This window comes from Nerophis ophidion, linkage group LG14, assembly GCF_033978795.1.
Source record: "Nerophis ophidion isolate RoL-2023_Sa linkage group LG14, RoL_Noph_v1.0, whole genome shotgun sequence".
NCBI lineage: Eukaryota > Metazoa > Chordata > Actinopteri > Syngnathiformes > Syngnathidae > Nerophis > Nerophis ophidion.
In genome coordinates, this window is record NC_084624.1 from 7,419,332 (window position 1) to 7,432,268 (window position 12,937).

The 12,937-nt window shown below is 41.9% G+C and overlaps 1 protein-coding gene across 1 annotated transcript in view; it reads left to right on the forward strand.

The window, feature by feature from the left end:
• The window catches only part of rorcb (RAR-related orphan receptor C b), a 52,921-nt gene extending 46,439 nt beyond the window's left edge, over positions 1-6,482 (forward strand). The window contains exons 8-10 of the mRNA XM_061919749.1: positions 785-895; positions 2,781-2,890; positions 2,954-6,482. Of these exons, the coding sequence (XP_061775733.1) occupies positions 785-895; positions 2,781-2,890; positions 2,954-3,115 (383 nt within the window). The 3' untranslated portion in view covers positions 3,116-6,482. The remainder of the gene's footprint in view (positions 1-784; positions 896-2,780; positions 2,891-2,953) is intronic.
• The last annotated feature ends 6,455 nt before the right edge of the window (positions 6,483-12,937 follow it).

The following is a 12,937-nucleotide window of genomic DNA, read 5'->3' on the forward strand; positions in this document are numbered from 1 at the left end:
TTATACTATTCACATGTGAATAATGCTGTAGGCTAGACCATATTTATGTTATTCACATGTGAATAATGCTGTATAATAGACCGTATTTATGTTATTCATATGTGAATAATACTGTATAATAGACTGTATTTATATTATTCACATGTGAATAATGCTGTAGAATAGACCATATTTATGTTATTCATATGTGAATAATGCTGTATAATAGACTGCATTCATATTATTCACATGTGGATAATGCTGCATAATAGTCTGTATTTGTGTTAGTCACATGTGAATAATTCTGTATAATAGACTGCATTTATATTATTCACATGTGAATAATGCTGTATAATAGACCGTATTTATGTTATTCATATGTGAATAATACTGTATAATAGACTGTATTTATATTATTCACATGTGAATAATGCTGTAGAATAGACCATATTTATGTTATTCACATGTGAATAATGCTGTATAATAGACCATATTTATGTTATTCATATGTGAATAATACTGTATAATAGACTGTATTTATATTATTCACATGTGAATAATGCTATAAAATAGACCATATTTATGTTATTCACATGTGAATAATGCTGTATAATAGACTGCATTTATGTTATTCACATGTGAATAATGCTGTATAATACACTTTTTATGTTATTCACATGTGAATAATGCTGTATAATATACTGTAGGTATATTATTCACATGTGAATAATGCTGTAAAATAAACATTTTCTCATGTTTCTTTGATGGTTTTTCATGTATATTTTTGTTGTTGTTGTTGAATCAGGTTGTGATGACCTCGCGAGTGCAGTGTTTGAACTGGGAAAAGGACTTTGCCGGCTCCAGCTGTCGGATGAAGAGATGGCTCTGTTTAGTGCGGCCGTCCTGCTCTCCCCTGGTGAATATTTGTCCTCTTTTCTTTTGCATACTCTCTCATTGTTGCAGATGTGTGTCATGCATTTAGTGTGTGTTGCAAACTTTGGGTGATGATCATTGGCAGGCCAAATTGTTGTCAATAAACAATATTATTGCCGGCATTATTTTTAGACTTCAAAGTAATCATAATAAATAATTAAAGATGTCCGATAATGGCTTTTTTGCCGATATCCGTATTACATATTACATATTGTTATGAAGGTGTCTGTTACTACATTATATATATACTTGCAGTGTGTATATTGTACATATTACATATTGTTATGAAAGTGTTTGTTACTACATCATATATATATTTGCAGTGTGTATATTGTACATATTACATATTATTATGAAGGTGTCAGTTACTACATTATATATAGACTTGCAGTGTGTATATTGTACATATTACATAGTTATGAAAGTGTCTGTTACTACATTATATATAGACTTGCAGTGTGTATATTGTGCATATTACATATTGTTATGAAGGTGTCTGTTATTACATTATATACATACTTGCAATGTTTATATTGTACATATTATGTATTGTTATGAAGGTGTCTGTTACTACATTATATATATACTTGCAGTGTGTATATTGTACATGTTACATATTGTTATGAAGGTTTCTATAACTACATTTTATATATATATACTTGCAATGTGTGTATTGTACATATTGTTATGAAAGTGTCTGTTACTACATTATATATACTTCCAGTGTGTATATTGTACATGTTACATATTGTTATGAAGGTTTCTATAACTACATTATATATATATATATATATACTTGCAGTGTGTATATTGTACATATTACATATTGTTATGAAGGTTTCTATTACTACATTTTATATATATATATATATATATATATATATATATATATACTTGCAATGTGTGTATTGTACATATTACATATTGTTATGAAAGTGTCTGTTACTACATTATATATACTTGCAGTGTGTATATTGTACATATTACATATTGTTATGAAGGTTTCTATTACTACATTTTATAAATATATATATAAATATATATATATACTTGCAATGTGTGTATTGTACATATTACATATTGTTATGAAAGTGTCTGTTACTACATTATATATATACTTGCAGTGTGTATATTGTACATATTACATATTGTTATGAAGGTTTCTATTACTACATTTTATATATATATATATATATATATATATATATACTTGCAATGTGTGTATTGTACATATTACATATTGTTATGAAAGTGTCTGTTACTACATTATATATACTTGCAGTGTGTATATTGTACATGTTACATATTGCTATGAAGGTTTCTATTACTACATTTTATATATATATATATATATATATATATATATATATATATATATATATATATACATATATATATATATATATATATACTTGCAATGTGTGTATTGTACATATTACATATTGTTATGAAAGTGTCTGTTATTACATTATATATATATACTTGTAGTGTGTATATTGTACATATTGTTATGAAGGTGTCTGTTACTACATTATGCATATTTACTTGCAGCGTGTATATAAAATTGGCTCCATAGATCACTCTCATTAGTCACTTCTTGCGAGCATCTTTTTTATCTTTAGAATCCTAAAATAAGACATATTAATTGTGAATAAAGGTCAAAATATACTTGCAGTGGGTATATAAAAGTTGTTTTGGACGACTTTGAAGGCTACAACGGTGACTTCCATTAGCCGCATCTTTCAAGCGTTTTTTTTTTTTTTTTTTATCATCTCTAAAATAGTAAAAATTCTTGTGAAATAGAGGCCAAATCCAAAAGTGCAGTTCCCCTTTAAATAAGGTGGGATTGTGTTTGTTTTTCTCCTCAGATCGGCCTTGGTTGACAGAAGGCCAGAAGGTCCAGAAGCTCCAGGAGAAGGTCTACTTGGCCCTGCTGCACAGTCTTCACCAGAGTGGTTCTGAAGAGAAACTGGACAAGGTATTAGGACCCCGTGAACATCAAGTTGTGCAAACACGTACCAATGATCCTCTTTCTTGCCAGATGCTGTCCAAACTACCCATCATGAAGTCCATCTGCAACCTCCACATCGACAAACTGGAGTTTTTCCGCCTGGTCCACCCGGAGACGGCGTACAGTTTCCCGCCGCTGTACCGGGAAGTGTTTGGGAGCGAGATGTCTCTGCCCGACTCCACCAACAGCTAGACAGACAACAGACAGAGAGATGGTATCGACAGTAACTGGAAGCAAAAAAGGAGTAGACCGAGCGGGATGAAGACGTTCCAAGCTCAACAACCAGCAGTCGAAGGACAATCCAGGACTTTAAAAAAAACTCCAAAGTAGTCCTCCACTTTCCGAGCGGGCGACGCACCTTACACTACAGACCACGCACGCTCTCTTGCTTCTCTGCCGACCGTAGCAGCGCCAACCAGCAGACGCATCGGACGTACGCACCAAGTCGCCGCACTTGTTCAGCGTCCCAGTCATGAATGTACCTCATTGGCCCAACAGCGGAATGTACCACCCTGTCACAGTCTTAGAAAAGTACCATTTCGGTGTGGTATGCGCACATACACTATATTGCCAAAAGTACTTGGCCACCCATCCAAATGATGAGAACCAGGCCCAGTGTATCAAATCAAGCACTTGGGCAAACGCTTGTGAACGAATAGGCCGCTTTCAGTGATTTCCAGCGTGGAACTGTCACAGGATTCCACCAGTGCAAAAACCCCATTTGGGAAATTTCCTCGCTCCTAAATATTCCAAAATCAACTTTATTACAAGAAAATGGAAGATTTTGGGAACAACAGCAACTCAGCCACCAAGTGGTAGGCCAGGTAAACTCACAGAGAGGTCAGCATAGTGCAAAGACTTTCCGCACGGTCGGTTGCTACAGAGCTCCAGACCTCATGTGACCTTTCCAGTTAGCCCACGTGCAGTACGCAGAGAGCTTCACGGAATGGCTTTCCATGGCCGAGCGGCAGGATCTAAGCCATACATCACCATACAGTGGTGTAAAACACGTCGCCACTGATCTCTAGAGCAGTGGTCCCAAACCACTGTGCCTCGATTGGTACCGGGCCGCAGAAGAATTTTTTATTATTTATTTATTTTATTTTATTTTTGAATTTTTTTGGGGGGGTGGTATAGCTCGGTTGGTAGAGCGGCCGTGCCAGCAACTTGAGGGTTGCAGGTTCGATTCCCGCTTCCGCCATCCTCGTCACTGCCGTTGTGTCCTTGGGCAAGACACTTTACCCACCTGCTCCCAGTGCCACCCACACTGGTTTAAATGTAACTTAAATATTGGGTTTCACTATGTAAAGCGCTTTGAGTCACTAGAGAAAAGCGCTATATAAATATAATTCACTTCACTTTTGTTTGTTTGTTTTTTTTAATTAAATCAACATAAAAAAAAACAAGATACACTTACAATTAGTGCACCAACCCAAAAACGGTACATTTCGGACAGCGTTGTGCCGAGTGGGAAATTTGGTGGAGGAGGAATTATGGTGCGGGGTTGTTTTTCAGGAGTTGAGTTGCAGTGAAAGGAACTTTGAATGCTCCTGGATACCGAAACATTTTGGACAATTCCACGCTCCCAACCTTGTGGGAACAGTCTGGAACGCGCCCCCTTCCTCTTCCAACATGACTGCACAAAGCAAGGTCAATAAAGACACGGATGAAGGTCGTGAGCTCAAACCCCGGCCGAGTCATACCAAAGACTATAAAAATGGGACCCATTACCTCCCTGGTTGACAGTCAGCATCATGGGTTGGAATTGGGGGTTAAATCACCAAAAATGCTGCTCACTGCTCCCCTCACCTCCCAGGAGGTGATCAAGAGTGATAAGTCAAATTCAAAGAATAATTTCGCCACACCAAGTGTGTGACAATCATGGGTAGAAGAAAAGAAAGAAAGAACTTGACTGGCCTGCACAGAGTCCTGACCTGAACTCGATAGAACACCTTTTGGGATGAATTACAACGGAGACTGAGAGCCAGGCCAACATCAGATTGAGACCTCACCCATGCGCTTTTGGAAGAATGGTGGAAATATCCTAAGACCTGGTTCTCAGTCTACTTTCTGGTGTGAGACGAACTTGACTGGCCTGCACAGAGTCCTGACCTGAACTCGATAGAACACCTTTTGGGATGAATTACAACGGAGACTGAGAGCCAGGCCAACATCAGTTTGAGACCTCACCCATGCACCTCTGGAAGAATGGTGGACAATTCCTATAAAAACACACTCCGCAACCTTGTGGACAGCCTTATCCCAGAAGAGTTGAAGCTGTGATAGCTGCAAAAGGTCATATTGAACCCTATGGGTTAGGAATGGGATGGCACTTCAAGTTCATATGTGAGTCAAGGCAGGCGGACAAATACTTGTGGCAATATAGTGTATTCATACAAAACCACACTTCGGGACCAATAAGTCATTTTCTTCGAGTAAAATCCCGTCATAGATATTCACACCCATTTTTGCCCGTGTTCGGCGCCACCTTGAGAAACCTCAGTCCCACGCAAACCCCCCCCCCCTTGCAAATGCCACTCGGAGACCTGGCAAGGCGAAATTATCTTTAATTTATATACACATTTCTATACAAATATTTTAAATGAGAATGTACATAGACGACTATATGAGAGCGAGATTGGGCGGACGGAAAGGACGTCCTCCGCGTAGTACTCTCAGGTTCCCACGGCAACAATCCCGCAACCCTCCGGAGGGACGGACAGACACTTACAAGCCGAGGCAGCGAGACTAGCCAACGAAGGAGACTAACCGCAGTCCAAGTGTTGTATAATGGAATCACTCGGTAGTCTCACTTCTTTTTGTTGTCCATGGTATTAGTCCTCTGCCCTGTGAGTCCCAAACCCAACAGTTTTGAGAGAAAAAAAGCACTTATACTTCCCTCTCACTGGACAGGAGTCTAACGCCCCCTGAGTCCGGAGCCCGCGAGCCACTAAGACGTCTCTCAGCTCTCGTTTTGTTGGCCGCAAAAGTCCAAATTCTGCAGGTAGTTTTTAGCGTGGAGATGGTCACGTCTCACTCGGGGGTGCTGTGAAGTTTTGTTTTGTTTTTTTAGAGAGAGAGGGGGGGCAGAGTCTTGAGGGCCTGTCGCCTGCCACTCAGGGAGCGAGCTGTGGTCTCTTGTCCCTTCGTCACCAGCCTTCTACTCACCATAATCACTGTGGACGCCGGTTCTATTTTTGTCAATGTCCTAATATTGTACCGTTCAAATTTACAGAAAGGAAAAAGAATAAAATCAATCTTAAGTTCAACGACAACTGTTTTGTTTTTTTTTGCAGTGATTTTCACGTTTGTCTTTAATCCACTTAGTTCTTTTAAGTGTCTCCACTTTTGTCTCGTAAAGTCGGTGATCTATTTTTTTTAAATTGGAAAACTCCGAGGAAGAGTACGGACAAAACAGGACGAGTTTGTCTCCCCCTTTTTCCTTTCCTTGTTTGAACAAAAAAGTACAAGAGGTATATTACTAGTGAGTCGCACAGCTCGATATATATTGTTGTCCGTCGGGTTTTAAGAATGTAATAAATGGTTTCTTCTTTGGAAATGTGTCTGTCATGTCTTTGTGATCATGTTCTGTTTGGTTTTTGACTCCATTATCGTATTTCCTCGAATTGCCGCCGGGGCGCTAATAAATTTAAAACCTCTTCTCACTCCGGCACTTACCAAAGGCATGCAGTAAATTTAGGCCAGCTCTTAAAAATATGAGTGTGATGTAAGGATACCATCATGTCCCGGCAAGAAATCTGCGTTCAAAGGACTCCGGCTTATTAGTGATTCCCAAAGCCCAAAAAAAGTCTGCGGGCTATAGAGCGTTTTCATTTCGGGCTCCAGTACTCTGGAATGCGCTCCCGGTAAAAGTTTGAGATGCCACCTCAGTAGAAGCATTTAAGTCTCACCTTAAAACTCATTTGTATACTCTAGCCTTTAAATAGACTCCCTTTTTAGACCAGTTGATCTGCCGCTTCTTTTCTTTTTCTCCTATGTCCCACTCTCCCTTGTGGAGGGGGTCCGGTCCGATCCGGTGGCCCTGTACTGCTCGCCTGTGTATCGGTTGGGGACATCTCTGCGCTGCTGATCCGCCTCCGCTTGGGATGGTTTCCTGCTGGCTCCGCTGTGAACGGGACTCTCGCTGCTGTGTTGGATCCGCTTTGGACTGGACTCTCGCGACTGTGTTGGATCCATTGTGGATTGAACTTTCACAGTATCATGTTAGACCCGCTCGACATCCATCGACATCCATTGCTTCCCTCCTCTCCAAGGTTCTCATAGTCATCATTGTCACCGACGTCCCACTGGGTGTGAGTTTTCCTTGCCCTTATGTGGGCCTACCGAGGATGTCGTGGTGGTTTGTGCAGCCCTTTGAGACACTAGTGATTTAGGGCTATATAAGTAAACATTGATTGATTGATGTCCCGGCAAGAAATCTGCGTTCAAAGGACTCCGGCTTATTAGTGATTCCCAAAGCCCAAAAAAAGTCTGTGGGCTATAGAGCGTTTTCATTTCGGGCTCCAGTACTCTGGAATGCCCTCCCGGTAAAAGTTCGAGATGCCACCTCAGTAGAAGCATTTAAGTCTCACCTTAAAACTCATTTGTATACTCTAGCCTTTAAATAGACTCCCTTTTTAGACCAGTTGATCTGCCGTTTCTTTTCTTTTTCTCCTATGTCCCACTCTCCCTTGTGGAGGGGGTCCGGTCCGATCCGGTGGCCCTGTACTGCTCGCCTGTGTATCGGCTGGGGACATCTCTGCGCTGCTGATCCACCTCCGCTTGGGATGGTTTCCTGCTGGCTCCGCTGTGAACGGGACTCTCGCTGCTGTGTTGGATCCGCTTTGGACTGGACTCTCGCGACTGTGTTGGATCCATTGTGGATTGAACTTTCACAGTATCATGTTAGACCCGCTCGACATCCATCGACATCCATTGCTTTCCTCCTCTCCAAGGTTCTCATAGTCATCATTGTCACCGACGTCCCACTGGGTGTGAGTTTTCCTTGCCCTTATGTGGGCCTACCGAGGATGTCGTGGTGGTTTGTGCAGCCCTTTGAGACACTAGTGATTTAGGGCTATATAAGTAAACATTGATTGATTGATTGATGTCCCGGCAAGAAATCTGCGTTCAAAGGACTCCGGCTTATTAGTGATTCCTAAAGCCCAAAAAAAGTCTGCGGGCTATAGAGCGTTTTCATTTCGGGCTCCAGTACTCTGGAATGCCCTCCCGGTAAAAGTTCGAGATGCCACCTCAGTAGAAGCATTTAAGTCTCACCTTAAAACTCATTTGTATACTCTAGCCTTTAAATAGACTCCCTTTTTAGACCAGTTGATCTGCCGTTTCTTTTCTTTTTCTCCTATGTCCCACTCTCCCTTGTGGAGGGGGTCCGGTCCGATCCGGTGGCCCTGTACTGCTCGCCTGTGTATCGGCTGGGGACATCTCTGCGCTGCTGATCCACCTCCGCTTGGGATGGTTTCCTGCTGGCTCCGCTGTGAACGGGACTCTCGCTGCTGTGTTGGATCCGCTTTGGACTGGACTCTCGCGACTGTGTTGGATCCATTGTGGATTGAACTTTCACAGTATCATGTTAGACCCGCTCGACATCCATCGACATCCATTGCTTTCCTCCTCTCCAAGGTTCTCATAGTCATCATTGTCACCGACGTCCCACTGGGTGTGAGTTTTCCTTGCCCTTATGTAGGCCTACCGAGGATGTCGTAGTGGTTTGTGCAGCCCTTTGAGACACTAGTGATTTAGGGCTATATAAGTAAACATTGATTGATTGATGAAAAGCACACTTAATTAAAAAAAACCTTATTATGGTCTTACCTTTACTTATAAATGAAGTCCATGCGCAGCTCCTTCTGATCAAAAGCATCGATAACTTGTTTATAGAAGTCTTCCTTATCTTTCTTCAGTTTTAAAAGTATCTCTGTCTCGATGGAGATCTTCCTTTATTACCTCCTGCTTCAATTGAAAGTCCAGTTTAGAAAACTATTTTTGATATGTAATCCTCCATGTTAAAAGTACAAGCGAGAGGAAAAATGCTGCTTGTTGTCACTTCTTCTGCGGCCGAGTAGTCGCAAGAAGGATCACTAGCGCCCTCTTCCACCAGGAGGCAGGAGTCATTTAATGACTCATATTTGACACCCGCAGCTTCGGTATATTAATAAAACATAGCTGCTTACTGTTCTTTTTAACATATTCAATAGCTTGGACCTTAAATCCTATTGAATAGCTCTTAATCGTCTTCCCATTATGCGATTTCAAATTATTGAAATCAGCCTCCTCCATTTTTAAAATGATGACAGGTGAAGTGTCACCCTTGACGTGACGAGTTTGACCCGGCGGAAATTCTAGGCATATGCTAATTATTTGGCGAAACGAGTTTGACCCGGAGGAAATTCTAGACATGCGCTAATAAAAATAATATTTTGCGAAAAGAGTTTGACCCGGCGTTAATCCTGAGCCGGCGGTAATGCTAAGCATGCGCTACTTATTTTTGCAAACGAGTTCGACCCGGCAGTAATTCTAGGCAGGCGCATTCTATATACCCGGCGGCAATTCAAGGAAATACGGTAGTTCCTGTTTTCGCGCACCCTGGCTTGTTTTAGTTTCCATGACAACCATTAGTTTCACCCGGCTCATTTTTTTGGACTCACACACCTGTCAATAATCACAGCACTATTTGAGCCTGTAGTCGCCAGGCAGTCAGCCTAGCGACTCCACCCTCTATCATCCTCTACACACCCTTGATCCATGCTCTTTTCTCGTTCCCCGTAAGTTTTGTTATTCATGCCATAGTTTGAAAGTTTTTTTGTTTGTTTATGTTGTAGTAATAGTAATAATGGGAGTGCCTTTCATTTGTTCCTTTTTTTGAGTTAAGATTAAAATATGTCATTACCTTCACGGGAAAACAAACCACACCACAGTCCAAGTCATGACAGTGTCATTTTATTTCAGCTCGTATCTTGTATATTTTTAGGGTTTAACTATTCAGACTAGAGATGTCCGGCAATGGCTTTTTTGCCGATATTCCGATATTGTCCAACTCTTAATTACCGATATATCAACCGATACTGATAAATACAGTCTTGGAATAAACACCTTTCTTATGCCTGATTTTGTTGTGTTGCCCCGCTGGATGCATTAAACAATGTAACAAGGTTTTCCAAAATAAATCAACTCAAGTTATGGAAAAAAAAATGCCAATATTTATTATTGAAGTCACAAAGTGCATTATTTTTTTTTAACATGCCTCAAAAACAGCAGCTTGGAATATGGGACATGCTCTCCCTGAGAGAGCATGAGGAGGTTGAAGTGGTGGGTGTATATTGTAGCGTCACGGAATAGTTAGTGCTGCAATGGGTTCTGGCTATTTTTTCTGACGGTGCGGATGTTCTCCCGAAATGTGTTTGTCTTTCTTGTTTGGTGTGGGTTCTCACATATTTGTAACAGTGTTAAAGTTGTTTATACGGCCACCCTCAGTGTGACCTGTATGGCTGTTGACCAAGTATGCCTTGCATTCACTTATGTGTGTGTAAAAGCCGCATTTTTATGTGACTGGGCCGAGACGCTGTTTGTATGGAGGAAAAGTGGACGCTCTTAATATTTTTATACGGGTGGAAACCAGGAGAATGGTTGCCCCGGGAGATTTTTGGGTGGGTCACTGAAATTCGGGAGTCTCCCGGTAAAAAATTGGGATGGTTGGCAAGGATGGGTATTCTGTGAGGTAAGATTAATTAAATTAGCTGACTCATCAAGGGTGGACGCTCCCCTTTCCTCTCCCTTATCTCTCCTGCTTGCTTCTTTGTCTTGTCTTAACTTTCTTGTTGCCTCTTTTTGCACTGCTCTCCAAATCTAAACATTGGAACTATTTAACTGGCCTCAAAAAAATTGACAAGATATTGGGTTTGGGGGAACCTGCTGTCGTGACAAAGCGGTTGTTGCTGGACACACAACGGACTCTTGGAATAAGGACGTGGAGATATCCACCTATTCGGAATTATAACAACAGGACATCTGCTGATTGGAGTAAGCGTTGCTCTGGTTTGTCGACAAATTGGAAGTTGCTGGCAGTCTTCAAAGTTCCCCAAAGCTGCCGCAAATGGGAAGAACTGTGGATCACACCGGACTGCCTACCCCGCAGTTTTTGAGGACCAGTCATTGACAATTTAGAGTGAAAAGCAAATTTTATTTTCACCCGCATACAAAACATTCTATTTTAGATTGTTTCCCTGGTTTTGAGACTCTCCTGAAGGACGGTGCGGCGAAGCCACAACAAACTCCCTTCTTGTTTTTCATGGACACACACCTGTTGTTGTTGACTTTGGACTAGTGACAGAGACACACTACGGGTTTACACACACACACATCCACAAAAATATACGCCACACATACACACCCCACCAACCCAACCCAACGCCCTCGACGCAAACCCCTATGTTGATGAATGGATGGTCAGCGCCTGAGAGCTGCGGCCAACCATCATGACCCCGCACTCCCTTCCATCTGTTGCTAAATATCTCGAGATGTACAATGTAATATGTGCTTTGCTAGGGAGGTTTTTTCCCACTCCAGACTGGGCCCCCTTAGGAGCCCAGTCTAGATTGTATTTTTTGACTCTTCCTTCCCCAGCGTTTACCTTTTCCCCAACTTTTACAGGGCGCCTTGTGGCGACCCATCAGCGTTCTTGTTCTGTAACCCTCTACACTGTTTGTTTGTCTAATCTTGAACGGGTTTGTGCTGAAAACAAAGTTTCGTTGTACTTGTGCAAGGACAATAAAGACCTATCCTATCCTATCCTATTGCTCCTGACAAATCAATTGTACTGAACCATGTACCGAAGTACATGTCAAACTACTTCCTTGACGTAAATGACCGCCATAACCACAACACCAGGGGGAGCTCCACAAACCACGTTAAACCCATATTCTGATCTAACAAAGGTCTTAACTCATTCTCTTTCTATGCCACATCAATGTGGAATGCACTTCCAGCAGGCGTAAAAGTAAGTGGATCTCTATATTCCTTCCAAAACGCTCTAAAACAACACCTCCAGGCAACTTCAACCCTTTACTAATACCCTCCTCCATTCACATCCCATCTCCCCGGATTGTAAATAACCCAATGTATTTCTAATGTATATATTTGTTCTCATGCTATCTGAGCTCACTATGTTCTCTGCGCGATATCCTACCAAGTAAGACCTACTGTTTCAATGTCCATTTCTCTGTTGATGCAATTGTTGATGACTGAAGTACTGATATCAACCAAAGCTCCTCATCCCACCCCCAGGTTCTAAATAATGTAAATAATTCACTGTATATACTCGGATGATTAACCTGTGTGATGAATGTATTATTGTTATGGGGCTTCACGGTGGCAGAGGGGTTAGTGCGTCTCGCTCACAATACGAAGGTCCTGGGTAGTCAGGGTTCAATCCCGGGCTCGGGATCTTTCTGTGTGGAGTTTGCATGTCCTCCCCGTGACTGCGTGGGTTCCCTCCGGGTACTCCGGCTTCCTCCCACTTCCAAAGACATGCACCTGGGGATAGGCCCCTCCCACCTCCAAAGACATGCACCTGGGGATAGGCCCCTCCCACCTCCAAAGACATGCACCTGGGGATAGGTTGATCGGCAACACTAAATGGTCCCTAGTGTGTGAATGTGAGTGTGAATGTTGTCTGGCCCTGCGATGAGGTGGCGACTTGTCCAGGGTGTACCGCGCCTTCCGCCCGAATGTAGCTGAGATAGGCACCAGCGCCCCCCGCAACCGCAAAGGGAATAAGCGGTAGAAAAATGGATGGATGGATTATGCTGATAGTATATCTTTGTACCATGAATTGATTAACAAATTGAAAAACGTATGCGGGTGTTACCATTTAGTGGTCAATTGTACGGAATATGTACTGAATTGTGCAATATACAAATAAAAGTTTCAATCAATCAATCAATGAGTGGAGCGGATCACCACTCCAAGATGGCGGCCCCGCGTCTCGTCAGCGCGGGG